Raw genomic sequence first — 18,564 nt, forward strand, 5'->3', positions numbered from 1 at the left:
CAAACTCTCACAACACAGCTGCAGTTGCATAACCAAGTTCATCCAGCCTGGAGGGAGGGGCCTCAGAACACAGAGAACTTAAGCATGTGCCTGCCCATCATGCAACAAGTTCATGCTTGCACAGGGACATAAAGGAATATGTATGACTTGGTAGCAAAGTCTATTAGGATTCTCCAGAGAAACAGAATCAATAGGCTGCACACTGCCTGTGTGCATATGTGTGTGTGTGTGTGTGTGTGTGTGTGTGTATATATATATATATATATATATGCACACATATATAATATATAATATATATACACATATATAATATTTTATATATATATATATAATATATAAAATAAGGAATTCACTCATGTGGTGATGGAGGCTGAGAAGCAGGCAAGCTGGAGAACCAGGAGGGTTGATGTACGTAACAGTTGGAGGGCAGGAGAGGATGGATGTTCTGACTCAGAGATTCAGGCAGGAAAAGTTCCCTCTTATTCAGTCTTTTTGAACTATTCAGGTCTTCAGTTGATTGCATGAGTCTCACCTATATGGGGAATGAGGGGACAACTTCCTTTACTCAGTCTACCCATTCAAATGTCACTCTCATAAAAAAACAAAACAAACCACCACCACCAACAACAAAAAAAACCCTTTACATACAGTCAGAATAATGTTTGAATAAATGTCTGGGTACCCCAGGGCCCAGTCAGGCTGACACATAAAATTAACTATCGGGAAAAATAAATAAATAAATAAATAAATAAATAAATAAATAAATAAATAAATAAATTTAACTATCAGGTGGCTCAGTGGTTTAGCACAGCCTTAAGCTCAGGGCGTGACCCTGGAGGCCCAGAATCGAGTCCCACGTCGGGCTCCATGGAGAAAAACCCGGAGGGCTGGTGTATTCTTTTTTTTTTTTTTTTAAAGATTTTATTTATTTATTCCTGAGAGACAGAGAGAGAGAGGCAGAGACACAGGCAGAGGGAGAAGCAGGCTCCATGCAGAGAAGCAGGCTCCATGCAGAGAAGCAGGCTCCATGCAGGGAGCCGACATGGGACTCGATCCCGGGTCTCCAGGATCACACCCAGAGCTGCAGGCGGCGCTAGGTGATTCTGGGGACACCTGGATGGCTAAGCGGTGTGGCGCCTGCCTTCAGCCCAGGGCGTGATACTGGAGTGTCAGGATTGAGTCCCAGATCCGGCTCCTTGCATGGAGCCTGCTTGTCCCTCTACCTATGTCCCTGCCTCTCTCTCTATGTCTCTCATGAATAAATAAATAAAATCTTTAAAAAACAATACAAAACAAACCCCAAAAGGTGATTCTGCACAAGTAAGAAGGACTAGCTGGAAAGGAGAGAAGACAGAGGCAAGTGTTGTTAACCTTTCCCATGCCATGGATTCCTGCTCTGGATAATGTTCCTAAGTGCTGCTATGGTCTGGTTGGTTGTGTCCCCCACAAATTCATATGTTGAATTCCTAACGCCCAGTGTGATGGTAATTAGGAACAAGGCCTCTGGGAGGTGGCTTAGGTCAGGAGAGAGGAGCCCCTATGAATGGGATTAGTGCTCTTACAAAAGAGACCAACCAGGCAGTGCTCCTAGCCCCTTCCACCATGTGGGGATGCAGCCAACAGAAAATGGCTTTCATCAGAACCTGACCTTGCCAATCCCCTGATCTCAGACTTGCAGGCCCCAAGAACTCTAAGAAATAAATGTCTGTTGTCTATAAGCTACCAGCCTTTAGTATTTTGTTCTAACAGCCCAAACACATTAAGACAAGTGCAGAAAATAAGATACACAGATTTACAAAGGAAATATTGTTGAAATCCTAACAGCAAAACGTATTTAAAATCTGATATGTAATATAGGGGCTTTCTTTATCAATACAATGAATAACTAGTGGTGAGTCTAATAACTCTTAGGATATCAAAGGAATGATGAATGTAAATAATATTCTGTGTCAGTTGTAATGTGATATAAAACATCTGGAATTTCCATGGGTGACACAGCCATTGGTACTGTTATGCTTTGTTGTCTCATTCATAATTGAAAAGAATAATGAATTTTACTAAGAGGTTGGTGAAAATATCAACCTAATTGCTTTCTCAGCCAAATTTAGGACCCCCTGAGTTCTATCCAAGGATACCCTGGGGACACCAGGTAAAGACTCCTGAGCTTGAAGCTGTCTTGTTTACCCTGAAAATCGATACAGCACCGATGGGTGTATTTTTAGGATCTTGCCAAAGTCAGGGAAGACTCCGTTTTCTTTACAAAATCTGAGTTCATTAACATATTCTTTGGGGTGAGACAGTTTGGAGTAGGATACTAACGAAGGCTCTAAGTATCTCCCCACAAGTGAGTTATTAATTATACAGAGGAAAAATACTCTTATAGTGGAGAACTATCCCAGACATAATGTTGACCACCACAGCAAGTGTCCAATACTCAAACACTAACAGGACAAACTGAAATCATGTTACTCCAGACCAAAATGTGGAACCAGAATAATCTCAAGGAAGCAATCATATAAACCCCAATTGAGGGGCCCTCTAAAAAATGAGGCATTTGTCCTCTTCAAAAATGTACATGTCGACAAAGTAAGGCGGAGGAGTGCTTCCAGATTATGGGAGATTAAAGAGATTTGACAATTGAATATCTTGCTTAATCCATGGTTGGAGCCAAGTCTGAGAACAAAGGTTTATAAAGGATATTATTGGGACAATCAGCAAAATGTGACTATGAGAAATATATTAAGCAACAATATTATATTAATTTCTTGAATTTGATGATTTTTCTGAGATTATACAAGAGAATGTCTTTGTTCTTAAGAGATATACTCTGAATTATTTAGGTGCAAAGAGTATATAATTAGTCTCAGTGATTCAGCAAAAATGTCACTACATAAGATAGATGTCTCTCTTTATATATGTGTGTATATATATATATATATACATATATATATATATACACATGTATATCTGGACGTATACAAATATGTACATATATGGAGAGAGTGTTAATGAGCAAATGGGCCAAAAATGTGAATGGATGGAAGATATAGAGAAAATATATATGGGGATGTGTGATTCAGGATAATACCTAGAAGTGATATTTCTAGGTCAAAGGTAAATACTACATACTTTTGTTAGATATTGCTTTGTTCCCTTCATCAGGGGATGTACCATTTTGGATTTCCACCAGTCAAGTATGAATATCCACTTCTCCACTTGCCACAGAGTAGTTTGTCAAGATTCTGAGTTTTTGTCTTGGTGACGGTGCACTGTGGCTTCAATGTGTGTCTTGTGATGTGCACAGAGCTTGCACTCTTTCACCCGATAAGTGGCTCCTAAGACATTCTATCAGAGAAATGGCTTCCACTCAGGTTCCAGGTATTCTTTCAACCCCAATCCCTTTTTCCTCCCTGTCTAGACAGATAAGCTTAGTCAGATTGCAGGAATGGGGTCCTCACGGTCATCATCATCATCATCATCATCATCATCATCATCAAATTTGCCTAGAATGAGAGTGGGCACTCGATACATTTGTGCCAGTGGTGCATTTGCATAGAACTGGACAACTTGCCCAGACATTTTGCTTCCATCTCAATCTGCACAGCAATCTCTTCCAGAGGGCACACAGACAACACCCTCCTCCTTGAGTGGTGAGGAAAAGGAGGTTTAAGGAGATGAAGTGGCTTATTCAGCCAGCAAGTGGAGAATACAGGACTAGAGAGCACACATTCGGATTCCTAGTAAGTGCCTGTAAAGTTACAGAACAGTTCTCAAGACTACCTTCACTTCTGACACCCAGAGCAAGTCTAGGGATCCCCACCCTAAGCTCCCCAAGTTCAAGAATTCACAAGAAGGACTATCAACACTTGCTGAAACCTATTATACTTACTGTTCTGATTTATCACAGTGAAAGGATACAGATTAAAATCAACCAAGGGAAGAGATGCGTCAGGTAGGGCCCAGGAGAGTTCCATACATACACAAAGCCTCAGCTGTCCTCTCCCAGTAAAGTCGTGGAGAGTGTTGATTCTTAGCAACAATTCATGACAATACGCATGGACTATTGCCAACCAGGAAAGTTTACTCAAGCCATGAGTGCGGAGTTTTTCTTGGGGCTCTTGGGATCTTGTGGACACGGTTGGCTGCCCACATGGCTGACCTCGGTCTCCGGTCTATTCAAGGCTGAGCCGATACGACCTGACCAAAGCCCTCACTACAAATCGCATTGTTAGACTATCTGGCATGACCCAAGACATCCAAGTAAACAAAATCGCTCTTATCAGGCAGCACATTCTCAGGGTTTAGAGATCACCCCCTGGGGGTTCAGGAAAAAGACCAGATCTCTCTTTGGGCAAGGTTAAATCTTTATTGCATAACGCCCTTCCCTTGTAATCCATTACAACAAGTGGAGTACCTGCACCTCTCAGCCTCAGCAGCCGCACAACTTTGATGGAGAAATCCCAACCTGGCTGCGTAGCAGGACTGGAAAATGGAAACTGAGCAGAGCAGAAGGAAGGAGTGGCATAGGGGAGCGCAGAAGTGAATTTAACAACGGCCCTCTGCAAAAAAAGCAGTCGATTCTGGTGATTGAGAATTTGCGTCCCATACTTTCCTCTGCTCATCATGGATGGAAGGAAAGTGCTTCCTTGACCCCACTTGTTTCTGGGGTCAGGTCCAGCTGGCCTCAGTATCTCTCTCTGATTGAGTGCAGCCAGACCCTTAGGGGGCGCACACTTTCAGTTTGGGCAGCCAAAAAGAAAAAAAAGGAATCCAAAAGATTAACAAACCTCATTCTTCATCAAATTACATTTCCTGGTGAGGTACTGTTACAATGAAAATTGGCTTGCAATTTGTGCAAAAGGTGTAAATTCACCTCTTTTATTCACTTTTTAAATCTTAGCCGTGGGAATGTTGTTGACACTTGGAAAATTATTCTACCTCTAAATAGGACAAAGTTCAATAGAGATGAGGCCAAACCTTACAATAGAGGGGAGGAGGAGAAGGAGGGGCAAGCAGGGAGCTGGGAGTGAGAAGAAAAGGCTTGTTCACTTTCCCTCAGAGCTTCCTCTAAGCGCAACTCTGTGTCCTAAAGGAGGACAGAACTTCTGTCCAGTTCCCCAAACCCATCCCAGCTGTTCTCGGGATTTTCATTCTCTTCCAGCCTTCCTTGGAAAGGAAGCCACAGCCAGAGGCAACTATTTTATTTCTTCCTAACACAGACAAAAGCTTGGAGAGACCCAAACTCAACACTTGGGTTGCCAAAGCCTTGATGGGTGCTTATTTTGGGCACAAGACTGAAATAATGAGAAGCCTTGTCATTAGTGATCGATGCCCCCCTTCCATTACCCTGTCTCATTCCCACAAATGAACCAAAAGCCTCCTCCCAGGCATACTGACTGATTAACAAATATTTACCCATTAATGTCAAGCACCCATTAATGTCAAGCATTGGTGGGAGTGATGATGGGCAGACACAAATGACAAAAATAAACCAAATACATACTAGCAGGTGGCCACTGTTTATAGGGGAGTAAAACAGTGTTTGGGTGGTTTTCTGGTGGTCAGCAATGGTCTCTTTAAGAAGGCTGACTCAGCTAGAAGAGCATGTACCTCTTGATCTCAGGGTTGTGAGTTCAGGCCCCATATTGGGTGCAGAGATTACTTAAAACAAATAAATTAAAAAAAAAAAAAGGTGACATTGAAATAAAGGCTTGAAAGACAAGAATGAGTCAGCAATGTTAAGAGCTTCTGTGGGAAAAGAAAAGAGAAACAACCTTGACTTGATGAAGAAGCCCTGACTCACCCCAGAATATGTGGAATCAAATAAGGTGAACTGAACTGGCTGAGATGTGACTTCCAAATGTTTGAAACAGAAATGAATCTCCTTTACAGAAAAATTAAGAAAGCTACAGTGCTCTCCATGAGGAGGAAAGGCAGATTACAGAAAAGGGCCTTGGGCTGCTCTACTGAAACCCACCAAAAAGGCTCCAGGGCTTCCTCCAACACTTGCCCGATGGGGACCCCTATGATTTTCTGCACAGTGAAGTGAGAAGGAGCAGGGACTCTGGCCTCAGAAGGATGAAGCTTTGAGTCCTGGGTTTGTAACCTTAGGCAAAAAATAATGAGCCGGAGCCTCCCTTTCCTTATCTGTAAAAGGAGTCTAATGAACACTCCCACTCAGTGGGGCCAGGAGGGCACCATGCAATGAATGGCCCGGCACACAGGACTTCAGAGAGTGACTCATTGCCACCCAAGATCCTTGGGATGGCCAAGGATGACAGTTCAGTGGAATAAGCATGGTTCCCTTTGGTGGCCCCAGGGGTAGGGTTAGGAAAGGAGTAAGGAACATCTTTACTCTCTGGTGGGCTCTTTTCTAGCAAACTCCTGGCAAGTACAAAGGGCACTATGCCACGCTGCTGATTATATAACTGGTTGCATAACTGCTTAAGGGGAAACATAACTCTACTGAAGGTTGCGATTTAACAAAATCATTTGTAATTGTTTTAAAATAAACCATTCCCCACACCAACATGGAAATAGCCACCATAACAGACAATGCAGGTGGCATTGCAACCATCTAGAACATTCTGGTTTCTAGGGGTTGTTCAACATAAACTGAAAGAAAAAGGCAAGAGTCCATCTTTTTTTTTTTTTTTTTTTTGGTAAATATGTAGACCTATTTTATTTGTCAGGGATCCCTGGGTGGCTCAGCAGTTTAGCACCTGCCTTCGGCCCAGGTTGTGATCCTGGAGTCCTGAGATCGAGTCCCACATCGGGGTCCCTGCATGGACTCTGCTTCTCCCTCTGCCTGTGTCTCTGCATTTCTCATGAATAAATAAATAAAATCTTAAAAAAAAAAAAGAGTATCAATTTTATTTAGGTACAAAAATGATCAGAATTTCAGTCCTGGCTGGGTAGCCTTGGGCAAGTTACTTAACCTTTGCTACTCAAAATGTGGTCCATGTGCCAGCAGTAGACAGATACCTGGGAGCTTGATGGAAATGTGTTACATCAGGCCTACCCCATATTTGCTGAAACAGAGCCTGTATTAACAAGATCTTCAGGTGTTATGCACATGAGAGGTGGGGAAGCATTCATTGTACTGCATACCTGAAACTACTATAACACTGTATTTTAACTAACTGGAATTATTATTGTTGTTGTTGTTATATTTTTTAAGTAATCTCTATACCCAATGTGGGACTTGAACTCATGACTCCAAGATCAAGTCGTATGCTCTACCTACTGATCAAGCCAGGTGCCTCTTAACCAGAATTAAATGAAAACAGGGGTGTCTGGGTGGCTCAGCTGGTTGGTTGTGCCTGCCTTCTGCTCAGGTCATGATCTCGGTGTCCTGGAATTGAGCCCATGTCAGGCTCCCTGTTCAGTGGGGAGTCTGTTTCTCCCTCTCCCTCTGCTGCTCCCTGCTTGTGCCTGCTTGCTCTTTCCCGCAAATAAATAAGAAAATTAAAAAAAAAAAAAAAAAAAAAAAAAAAACGAAGACTTAAAAAGCCAAAAACAAAACAAAACAAAACAAAAAAACACTAGGGAAACATTGATTTAACATCTCCAAGTGTCACTCTCATAAGAGAGGAGCCAAAGTGGCTTTTAAACAAATTAAATATAAATATAACCAGCTTTTAAAACAAATTTGCTAAGTCATTCTCACCAATTTATTCTTCCAAACAAGCTTTCGAATCCTTTATCAGCATTCCACCAAAAAAACAAAAACAAAACAAAACAAAACAAAAAAAAACAAACCAATAAAACACCCCAGTGGAATTCTCATTAGAATTACATTAAAATATAAAATAATTTGAGAATTGGTATCTTTATAATATTTATTCTTCCTATCCAGGAACATGGGCTGTCTTTCCCATTTATTCAGTCTTTTTACTTTTTATTCAAGTATAACGATTCAATAATTCTATACATTACACAGTGTTCATCCTGATAAAAATATGGAACACCATGAATTTGCGTGTCATCCTTGTGGAGGAGTCATACTAACCTTTTCTGTATAGTTCCAATTTTAGTATATGTGCTGCCAAAGCAAGCAATATATATATATATATATATATATATTTTTTTTTTTAGCAAGCAATAAATTTAACCAGCTTTTTAACAATTAAAAATTAAGCAGCTGGCTCAATCTTGGAGCTTGTGACTCTTGATCTCGGGATTGTAAATTTGAGCCCCGTGTTGGGTGTAGAGATTACTTAATAAAATCTTTTTAAAAAATTAAGCAGAACAGAAAGTAAAGTGAAAAGCAGGGCAGCCTGGGTGGCTCAGCGGTTTAGCGCTGCCTTCAGCCCAGGGCGTGATCCTGGAGACCCCGGATTGAGAGTCCCACGTTGGGCTTCCTGTAGGGAGCCTGCTTCTCCCTCTCCCTGTGTCTCTGCCTCTCTCTCTCTGTGTGTCTCATGAATAAATAAATAAAATCTTAAAAAAAAAAAAAAGTCCTCCTCCATCTCCCAACTCCTCCTCACCCCACAACACCCCTACAACTCCTGTCCCCCACTAGCCATTCTCTGAACCTCCTCCAGTTTGGCCTGGGGGTCTTTGTCCTTGGCAGGCAGCAACCACCACACTCCAGGCATTATTTGCCTTGAGTCTGGGGGGGTAGCACTAAAAAATCATCCTTCCCTTCTATAAGCCAATATGTTCTTCAAAGAAATGCTCACTCTGATCAGGCTGACTGATCCCTCCCTTTCTCCTATAAAGCCCACAGGAGGGCATGGTTCCAGGTCAAAAACTGGTCCAGGGGGATCCCCGGGTGGCTCAGCGGTTTAGCGCCTGCCTTTGGCCCACAGTGGAATCCTAGAGTCCTGGGATCGTGTCCCACATCAGGCTCCCTTCATGGAGCCTGCTTCTCCCTCTGCCTGTGTCTCTGCCTCTCTCTCTCTTTGTGTCTCTCATGAATAAATAAATAAAATCTTAAAAAAAAAAAAAAAAAAAACTGGTCCAGTCACCTCTTAGCAACTTATAAGGAGAGATCCCTACCTCTCTCTTAAAAATGTTAGGGTCAGGGGATCCCTGGCTGGCTCAGCAGTTTAGTGCCTGCCTTTGGCCCAGGGCGTGATCCTGGAGTCCCGGGATCGAGTCCCATGTCGGGCTCCCTGCATGGAGCCTGTTCTCTGCCTGTGTCTCTGTCTCTCTCTCTCTCTATGTCTATCATAAATAAATAAAATCTTTAAAAAAAAAAAAAAAAAAAAAAAGAATGTTAGGGTCAGGGCAGCCCAGGGGGCTCAGCGGTTTAGTGCCGCCTTCAGTCCAGGGCCTGATCCTGGAGACCCGGGATCCAGTCCCATGTCGAGCCTGCTTTTTTTTCCCCCCAATTATTATTATTTAAAAAAAAAATTTTATTGGAGTTCAATTTGCCAACATATAGCATAACACCTCGTGCTCATCCCAAGTGTCCCCCTCATTGCCCATCACCCAGTCACCCCAACCCCCCACCCACTTCCCCTAACATTCTCTTTTCTTTTTTTTTTAAGATTTCATTTATTTATTCATGAGAGACAGAGAGAGCTTGCTTCTTCCTCTGCCTGTGTCTCTGCCTCTCTCCGTGTGTCTCTCATGAATAAATAAATAAATAAAATCTTTAAAAAAAAGAAAAAAAGAATGTTAGGGTCTTGGAGGAGACCCTAAGGACCCTGAGAGACTCTGAGGTTACTCAGTGGGTTAATCAGCTGCCTTCGGCTCAGGTCATGATCTCAGGGTTCTATGATAGAGCCCTGAGTGGAGAGGGTGTCCCTGCTCAGCGGGGAGCCTACTTCTCCCTCCCCCTCTGCTCCTCTCCCCTGCTCATGCTCTCTATTTCTCTCTCAAATAAATAAATGAAAGAAAGAAAGAAAGAAAGAAAGAAAGAAAGAAAGAAAGAAAGAAAGAAAGAAAAAGGAAGGAAGGAAGGAAGGAAGGAAGGAAGGAAGGAAGGAAGAAGAAAGAAAGAAAGAAAGAAAGAAAGAAAGAAAGAAAGAAAGAAAGAAAGAAAGAAAGAAAGAGAAAGAATGTTAGGGTCTTGTAACATGTCACTGCTATTCTTGGTTTGGAGCTTCAGCTGATATTCCTGGATAGGGGTCTGTTACAGTCTTCCAAATGTGGCAGTCTGTGGATTGATCCCAGAGACCTGATCCATCTCAGTGATCATTTCATGATCGTTTCGTGGTCAGCTCCCTCAGTATGAATATGACATGACTGAAATAGGACTTCCTATTAGTTTGTCACCTGGGCTTCTGACCCACCAGCTATAGACTGGAGGTTCCAAGTACCCCTTCCTTGGCCTTGATTAATTTGTTAGGGCGGCTCACAGAACTTAAGAGGAACACATTACTTACTAGATTTCTGGTTTATTATAACTCAGGAACAGCCAAGTGGAAGAGATGCACAGGGCCAGGCTTGGGGAAAGGGCGTGGAGCTTCCATGCCCTCTCTAGGGGCGCCAATCTCCCTAAATCTTCACGTGTTCACCAACCCACAAGCTCTCTAGACCAGTCCTTTTAGGTTTTTACGGAGACCTATTGGATAGGCTTGAATGATTAAACCACTGGCCACTGGTGATTGATCCAATCTCCAGTCCTTCTCCCTAGTGTAGGTCAGGGACTTCCATCCAGTTCTAACCGTCTCATCACATGGCTGGTTCTCAGGGCAACCAGTTCCCATTCTTAGGTGCTTCCAGCAGTCATTTCATTAATGTTCTTATCACTTAGGGAATTCAAGGGGGGGCTTTGGGCCAGACATGGAAGACCAAATATATACATAATCACAGTAGCACACTTGACACAAATATCCTTTCCTTAGCAAAATGCAGAATTGAGGAATATAAGCAGCTTGGATTTTCTTTTGATACCAACTAATTTATTCATCAAATATTTATTCATTTATTTTAAAGATTTTATTTATTTATTCATGAGAGACACACAGAGAGAGAGAGAGAGAGAGAGAAAGAGAGAGAGACAGGCAGAGGGAGAAGCAGGCTCCATGCAGGGAGTGCAATGCAGGACTCGATCCCGGGTCCCCAGGATCACACCCTGGGCCGAAGGTGGCACTAAACCACTGGGTCATCCGGGCTGCCCCATCAAATATTTATTAAGGGTTTCCTCTGTGGCAGCGCTATACTGGCACTAGAGAGATTTGATGATGAACAAGACAGGCAAAGTCGAAGTTGAAGAAAGACACCCGTATGAGATGGCTTTCGGTTGTTTTTAATTCTTGAGGAAAAAACTCTCTGAGAACTGAAAAATTTACCTCTGTCTTGTGAAAAGTAAACTGAGGCACATTAAGCATTTTTAGACTTTGAGCAAAAATCGACTGGAATCAGACAGCAGCATCTAATCTAGCAGACAAGAGTCCTGAGATGCTTCACAAAATGAAAGACTCTTATAGTCAGAAGGCAGCAGGAAGAAGGAAATTATATGAGGCAAAAACAAACAAACAAACAAAAAAAAACAGGCTGGTTGCTTCAAGGTTACTATCCTGTAGGGGATGGCAAGGGGTCTGTCAGGGGGATACCTAACTAGCACGATTCCTGACTGACTGGTTTAAGATTCCATTTCTGGGAGCACCAAGACTGTAATTCAGTTAAGTCTTGGTTTTGTGATGTGGGATTTAGCATAAGCACCCCAATTTTAGGCTGACTGCCTTGTTTTTAAGTCCCAACCAAAGGTGAATCTTGTATCTTATAAAGATTTGCTTGGGAGTATTTTCAATAGTTCAGCATTTTTAAAAACTATACTAATTTTGGAAAAGCTCACACAGTACATGATCATGGCCAAGTCAAATGGCCCTAGAAAGTACACAGGTAAGAGTCTGCCCCTTGCTCGTCACCCAACCCCATCTCCAGCTCCCTCCCCCAGGATTGGTAGGTGAGGTTTGGGCTTAACGCCTCCTAGCCAGCTCTCCTTCCTCCTCAGTCCTATCTGAGATCTTTGGACCAGAGGGTCTTGGCTTGTTGGACAAAGGGGCAGGAATGAGGACAAGTCCCCAGGCCCCATGGGAGGCCCTGAGTTCTCATATCCAACTTGCTGTTTGGAGTAGACATAGAAGTCATTCATTGTCAAATGCTTATTGATTGCCAGACACTGATCCAGACATTTGGAATACACCAGCCAATAAAACAGACAAAACTCTGCATTCATGAGAGCTTACATTCTAACATGGGAGGGCAGAGTGAAAAATAAACATGATAAGTAAATTACGGGAATTAGCCACCCTTCCTCCTTGGAGGTGAAGAGCTAGGAAGGGGTGGGCTGATGAGGGCCTGAGATTAGAACCAGGGCAAAAACATCTCCCTTGGGATGCCTGGGTGGCTCAGCGGGTAAGCATCTGCCTTTGGCTCAGGACATGGTTCTGGAGTCCCAGGATCAAGTCCCACATCGGGCTCCCTAGAAGAGCCTGGTTTTCCCTATGCCTGTGTCTCTGCCTCTCTCTGTATCTCTCATGAATAAATAAATAAAATCTTTTTAAAAAATCCCCCTTCTCACTACTCAAATTGGAAACTAAAGAGCTTTAAGCTGGGAAGTATGAGTCCCTCCTTCCTTAATCATCTACAATGCAAGGCCACCACCAATGCCTCTAATACGAACAAGCAAACCCTAACAATGTTCTCTTGTGCTTTCCTTCAACAACAAAAATGAAACAGACCTCACAACACACGGGTCCAGTGAGTCACCCATTTTTCTGGAACACTCCAAGCAGTATTCTGCACTGTCACTTCTGGACAAGGAGCCATCTCTGATTTCCAGTAAGACTTCTTATAGCCAGTAGGTTGGAGATGTGGCCCAGTGTGAAAGGAGCGAGTGTACACTGGTCACAGGGCCACGGTCCTGGGTATGCCCTTGTGTGTGAAATTATCTGGTGTGAAACAGGGCAAAAATCACCCCTCTTCACTGGTCCTTTACTCACTTACCTAATTTTTAACTGTGGTAAAATATACATAACATAACGATTACTGTTGTTTTTTTTTTAATTTTTTACAAATGTTTTACTTATTTATTTGAGAGAGACAGAGAGAGAGAGCACGAGCAGTGGGGAGGAGCAGAGGGAGAGGGAGAAGCAGGCTCCCTGATGAGCAGGGAGCCAGATGCAGGGCTCCATCCCAGCACCCTGAGATCATGACCTGAGCTGAAGGCAGATGCTTAACCGACTGAGCCACCCAGGTGCCCCTCTACCTGAACCTTTTTTTTTTTTTTAAGATTTTATTTATTTATTCATAGAGACACACACACAGAGGCAGAGACACAGGCAGAGGGAGAAGCAGGCTCCATGCAGAGAGCCCGACGTGGGACTCAATCCAGGGTCTCCAGGATCACGCCCTGGGCTGCAGGCGGCGCTAAACCGTTGCGCTACCGGGGCTGCCCTACCTGAACCATTTTTAAGTACATAGGTCAGTGGTACCAGGTACATTCATACTAGTGTAACCATCACCACCATCCACCTCCAGATCTTTTTTTTCATCTTGCAAAACTGAAACTCTGTACCCATTTAACAAAACCTCCCTATTTCCCATCCCCAGCTCCTGGCACCCACTATTCTACTTTCTTTGTCTATGGCCCTGACTGCTCTAGCTCCCTCATATAAGTGGAATCATACAGTATTTGTCCTTTTGTGTCTGTCTTATATCCTCTGCATAATGAAAGGTAATTTATGGTTCATACATGTAATAGCAAGTGTAAGAATTTCCTTTCTTCCTTTTTAAGGCTGAATAATATTCCACTGTATTTCTACACCACGTTGTGCTTACCCATTCAACTGTCCATGGAGACTTGGTTTGATTCCATCTTTCAGCTACTGTAAATCAGACTGCTATAAACATGGGTATACAGACAGCTGTTCATACCCTTTCAATTCTTTTGGGTATATGCCCAGGAGTTGCTCTCCTCACTTTTCTTAATTATGAACTAAATGACTCGGTTACAAGAGAAAATCAGGATGGACAGGTAGTCTGTTGGACTACCACCAGTTTGATAACCCAGCTGAAGCCTTCTCATCTAAAGAAAGAGGGATTTTTGCCTTCTTACAGATTCATAGAAAGTCCCACTCACTGACATACTTTCAAATGCACCTCATTTCTGGTCTGTTTACACTCTGTGTGTGTGTGTGTGTGTGTGTGCAGAAACTGCACCCAGCACAGATTCATAATTTTATTAGGTGTTTTCCATACCCACCTCACAGCTGCATCAAATAATTTCAACACCAAGAAGCTAATTCCCCTTCACTGTAGAAACATAGTTTCCCACAATCTCTTGCCTTAGGTTTACGTAAAAGATCAAGTTTCATTCAAATGACAGAACAAAAAAAAAAAAAAAAAAGATAGTGATCTAAAAAAAAAAAGCACGTAAAGTGTCTGAAATAGAGTAAATAAGAAATGGACCAGCAGTTAAAAGGGGAATAATAGGCCCCTAGCAATTTACGGACTTTCGGAGACAACACATGAAGGTGTGCTCATTAACAAAGATAATTAAAGAAATGGAAATGAAAAATGAGATTTTATTTTAAGCTCTCAGACTGGAGGATAGAGAGACTGGTCCTACAAAAGTCTGGTGAGGCTGCAGGGAAACAAACACTGAGGGTGGGAATGAAAATAAACGCAAGCTTTTTTTTAAGAAGGGATTTTTTAAACAAGGTTTATTTATTTGAGAGAAAGAACACACATGAACAGGTTGGAAGGACACTGGATGTACAGTTAACGCATGAGCAACAGAACTGCTATAAATTTAAATCTGTGTTCACTGTCAAGAGTAATAAAAAGGTTGCTTCTAGAATTAATGTGAAAGCTTAACAGAAAGCACATGTTGTATGAAAACTGTAAGAGGGGAAAAGAGTCCTGATAAAGTGGCATATGAATGAAGGAAGATTAATTATTGCTATTTGGAGGGGGGATGCCTGGCTGGGTCAGTCAGTGGAACATGCAACTCTTGATCTCAGGGTTGTGGGTTCAAGCCCCACGTTGGGTATGGAGATTAATTAAAAATATAATCTAAAAAAAAAAAGATTACTGTTATTTTTGGTAACAGTTTAGTAAAACCAATAACATATCCTATAGACCTTAGGTACTCAATATGTGTTTTGTTTGAATCAAGACTCATGGGCATGTTATATTTAGTTCCTTTAATCATATTTAATATGCAAAATTAGAATAATCAAGCAAGGACAGTGATGTTATTTTAGGCTTTAAAACAAATCCCATGGTACTTTGAAGAGTGCTGGCCTAGAATTCAGAGTATCTGGGTTCAAGTTTGGGTTTTAGCCTTTCTAGGCTATGACCACCTTCCTGAGTCTTAATCTTCAACTTATAAAGTGGGAATTATGATAGCATCCTGGCCTTCTAACAAGTGCTTGTGAGTACTGCATGGAATAAGGAGCATGAGAACAATTCACAGACTCTACTCTGGGTGCTGAGGAAAAGTTCTGGACATGAGGGGGGAACCTGGAGTCAACAGCAGGCTTCATTCACTAGAACCACGGGTGTAGATACCCTCATGTGGGAACTCCTGCCCTCACTGGCAAAAGAAAAGTATAGATCTATGACCACCCAGGCAGTTTCTATGGAAGTTCATGAGCAAGTCAGGTCCTTGCATTGGAAATCGTCCTGCTGGACCTTTCCAGTAACATATTGGGACTCTATCTACTGCCTGGAACTTGCTGTATTTTCTTCCTTAGGATGACCTTCCTTTTGTATGTTGTACAGTTGTGATGCCTTAACAAGTGAGGAAAACTCATCTAGAAGTGGCTTCACTGATGAAGTGGTGCATGATCTTAAAGAGGAGTTCTGGAGATGGGCAGTTCCAGCCAGTTAAGCAACAGGTTAGAAGTTGCCATCTTTCAGCTGTACCATCTTCAGCTTGTTTTGCTCAGTTTAGCTCTTGTCACATTTGCAAGGTGGTTGCCCCAGGACATCCAGAAGATGGTGACCAATTAATTTTACATATCATTAAAAAAAAAAAAGATTTTATTTACTTATTTGAAAGAGAGTACGTGCTCGAGAGAGAAGATAATCGGAGGAAGGGGCAAAAGGAGAAGCAGATTCCCCTCTGAGCAGGGATCCACATGTGGGGCCTGTCCAATCCTAGGACCCTGGGATCATGACCTGAGCTGAAAGCAGATGCTTCACCGACTGAGCCACCCAGGCACCCCATTTTGCATATCTTTTTTAAAGAAAAGGAACATTTCCCAGAAGCCTCCAAATGCATGCCCCTCATGTCTCACTGACCAGCACTGGGTAGGTGTCAGGCTTATCCCTAAACTCATCACTGTCATACAGAATGGGGTGACCCTCGATGGTTTAGATAATCAGGATTTCCTCCAGTCATGGGATGGGGTGCAGACTCTGAAAAGAAATCTAGGCTATGGGGCTGGTGATCAAAAGTGCTTGCTAGGACTGGAAAAAACTTTTTTTTTTTGAGAGACAGAGGGGTGGGGAGAAGCAGGAGAGAGAAAGAGAATCTTAAGTAGACTCCACGCCCAGCATGGAGACCCACACGGGGCTTGATCTCATGACCTTGACATCATAACCTCAGATGAAATCAAGAGTCAGATGCTTAACTGAGCCATGCAAATGCCCTTGGAAAGTGATCTTTACAGTTCAGTTCAATTCTGTCTATGGTAATTGGATAGATGTTGAAAAGGAAGGCCCATTATTACTTTTGTCTTACATAACTGAGGGATATAATAAACTGAACTATATCCAAAATGAAACCACTGATATCTTCCCTCAAACCTGCTCCACTTACAGTCTTCCCAACCATCTTAGTTAGTAACAACCTCATGATGGGCAGTAGCAGAGATATGCCCAGAAATAACTAAAGACACCTGGGGATGAAGAGAAGTGCAAAGACCCAATCAAGCTGGTGGGGGCTCATGCCAAGAAGAAAATGCAAAATACCTTTATTTGTGGCTAGACTAGTAAGGCTTTTTGGGACCACAGGTGGATAACTACAAATATTTATGATGGATGTGGTGTTTTGAAAATATAAAACTACTGTGTTTTTTGTCTCTGAAATCACAGTCCCTGGTAGCCTCCCATCTGCAAGTCTGAGTCATGGGCCTTTTTGTCACAGAAAAGGAGAGGCTGTTCACCCCCCAGAATAAGGAAATAAGTGATTGCTTTGAGTTCCAAAGTTAATTATCTTGGGGCCATAGAATGGGGTGACCAGCCATCCTGGCATGTCTAGCACAGTCCCATCTACACTTGTGGTCTTAGCATTATTTTAAGTAGCCATCCATTTTACTCTCAAAGGTGTTCCAGTTTGGACAGTAAACTACAGAATCACCCCACCTTAGAAGGTAATAGTTTGAAAACCTTTTCTTGAGAAAAAAGGATTTTCTAAGTACCTTAGCATCTATTAACAAATCAAAAGTTAAACCTTTTAAAAAGCCTATAGAATTTTACTATAAATCAGGAGTAGCAAGAAATCAGGGTAGAAGGTAGAGAACAGTGGTTCTTTTTTTTTTAAATATTTTTTTCTTTACTTATTTATGATAGTCACACACAGAGAGAGAGAGGGGCAGAGACACAGGCAGAGGGAGAAGCAGACTCCATGCACTGGGAGCCCGACGTGGGATTCGATCCTGGGTCTCCAGGATTGTGCCCTGGGCCAAAGGCAGGCGCCAAACCACTGCACCACCCAGGGATCCGAGAACAGTGGTTCTTAAAGTGTCGTTTAGCAGCAGCATCTCCTGGGAACTTGTTAGAAATGCATATTCTCAGACCCTGTCTCAGACCTGCTCAATCAGAAACTCTGGGGGGTGGCTCCATCTCAGACCTGCTTCAGAAACTCTGGGGGATGGAGCTGAGTCATGTGCTTTAACAAGCTCTCCAGGGGTTCTGATTGAAAAAAAGTTTGAGATCTTATGAAGTGGAGCAAGTGAAACACTTTTTCTTCAATATTGTGGGAAGAAAGGAAAAAGGAGAGCTGCAGAGAAAGCAAGCCACATGGGTGAGCCACATAGGTCCTTACTTCCTCTCTCCCTGTGAGTTCCAAGGGCTGAGGTAGAAACATCTAGATAGAAATGGAAGATCTTGAGAACTTTAAGTTTTAGTGGCATGTATACAACAATGAATGGAAAGAGATCAAAGGTCTTGGCGAGGGTCCATGGGAAACATAACAACATGGCACCAGGCCAGCAAAGCTAGGTGTAGAGGGCAGTGTCAGGAGAGGGAAGTCTGAAGAGCTTCGCAATGCCTATGATTAGCATCTACAGCACGCAGAAGTTTCCATGGGCCCCGGTGTTGGAATACAAAAAGACTGAGTCAATTGGTGGACCAGAAGAAGGCTGTGGGGAGTGCAAAGAAGTGAGGACTTGGTGACAAGACAAATGGTCTGAACCACAGACGACAGTGGTCGGACCAGTCACACTATAGCTGTCATCAGTCCAGAACCAGACTGGACCAGCAGCTCTGCAGCAGAAACCAACAAAGACCCTGATGACATCACACGGATGGGAGTGCCCTCCTCCACTGCTGCCAACAAGATGCCCAGAGTCCATCCTAGAGTGCAATCACAGGAATGGGAGAAAATTCAGCATCTACCAGTGAGACAGGAAACTGTCCACAGTCTAAGGAAGG

General features: G+C 42.7%; 1 protein-coding gene and 1 pseudogene across 1 annotated transcript in view; both read right to left on the minus strand.

Moving 5' to 3' along the window:
- Window positions 1-307: 307 nt before the first annotated feature.
- Window positions 308-18,564, minus strand: part of LOC119867106 — a 28,257-nt gene continuing 10,000 nt past the window's right edge. Inside the window, exon 3 of the mRNA XM_038581733.1 lies at window positions 308-532. Coding sequence (XP_038437661.1) covers window positions 350-532 — 183 coding nt within the window. The 3' untranslated portion in view covers window positions 308-349. The remainder of the gene's footprint in view (window positions 533-18,564) is intronic.
- LOC119867125 lies at window positions 7,956-8,056 on the minus strand (annotated as a pseudogene).

The sequence above is a fragment of the Canis lupus genome, chromosome 31 (genome assembly GCF_011100685.1).
Source record: "Canis lupus familiaris isolate Mischka breed German Shepherd chromosome 31, alternate assembly UU_Cfam_GSD_1.0, whole genome shotgun sequence".
Lineage (NCBI taxonomy): Eukaryota > Metazoa > Chordata > Mammalia > Carnivora > Canidae > Canis > Canis lupus.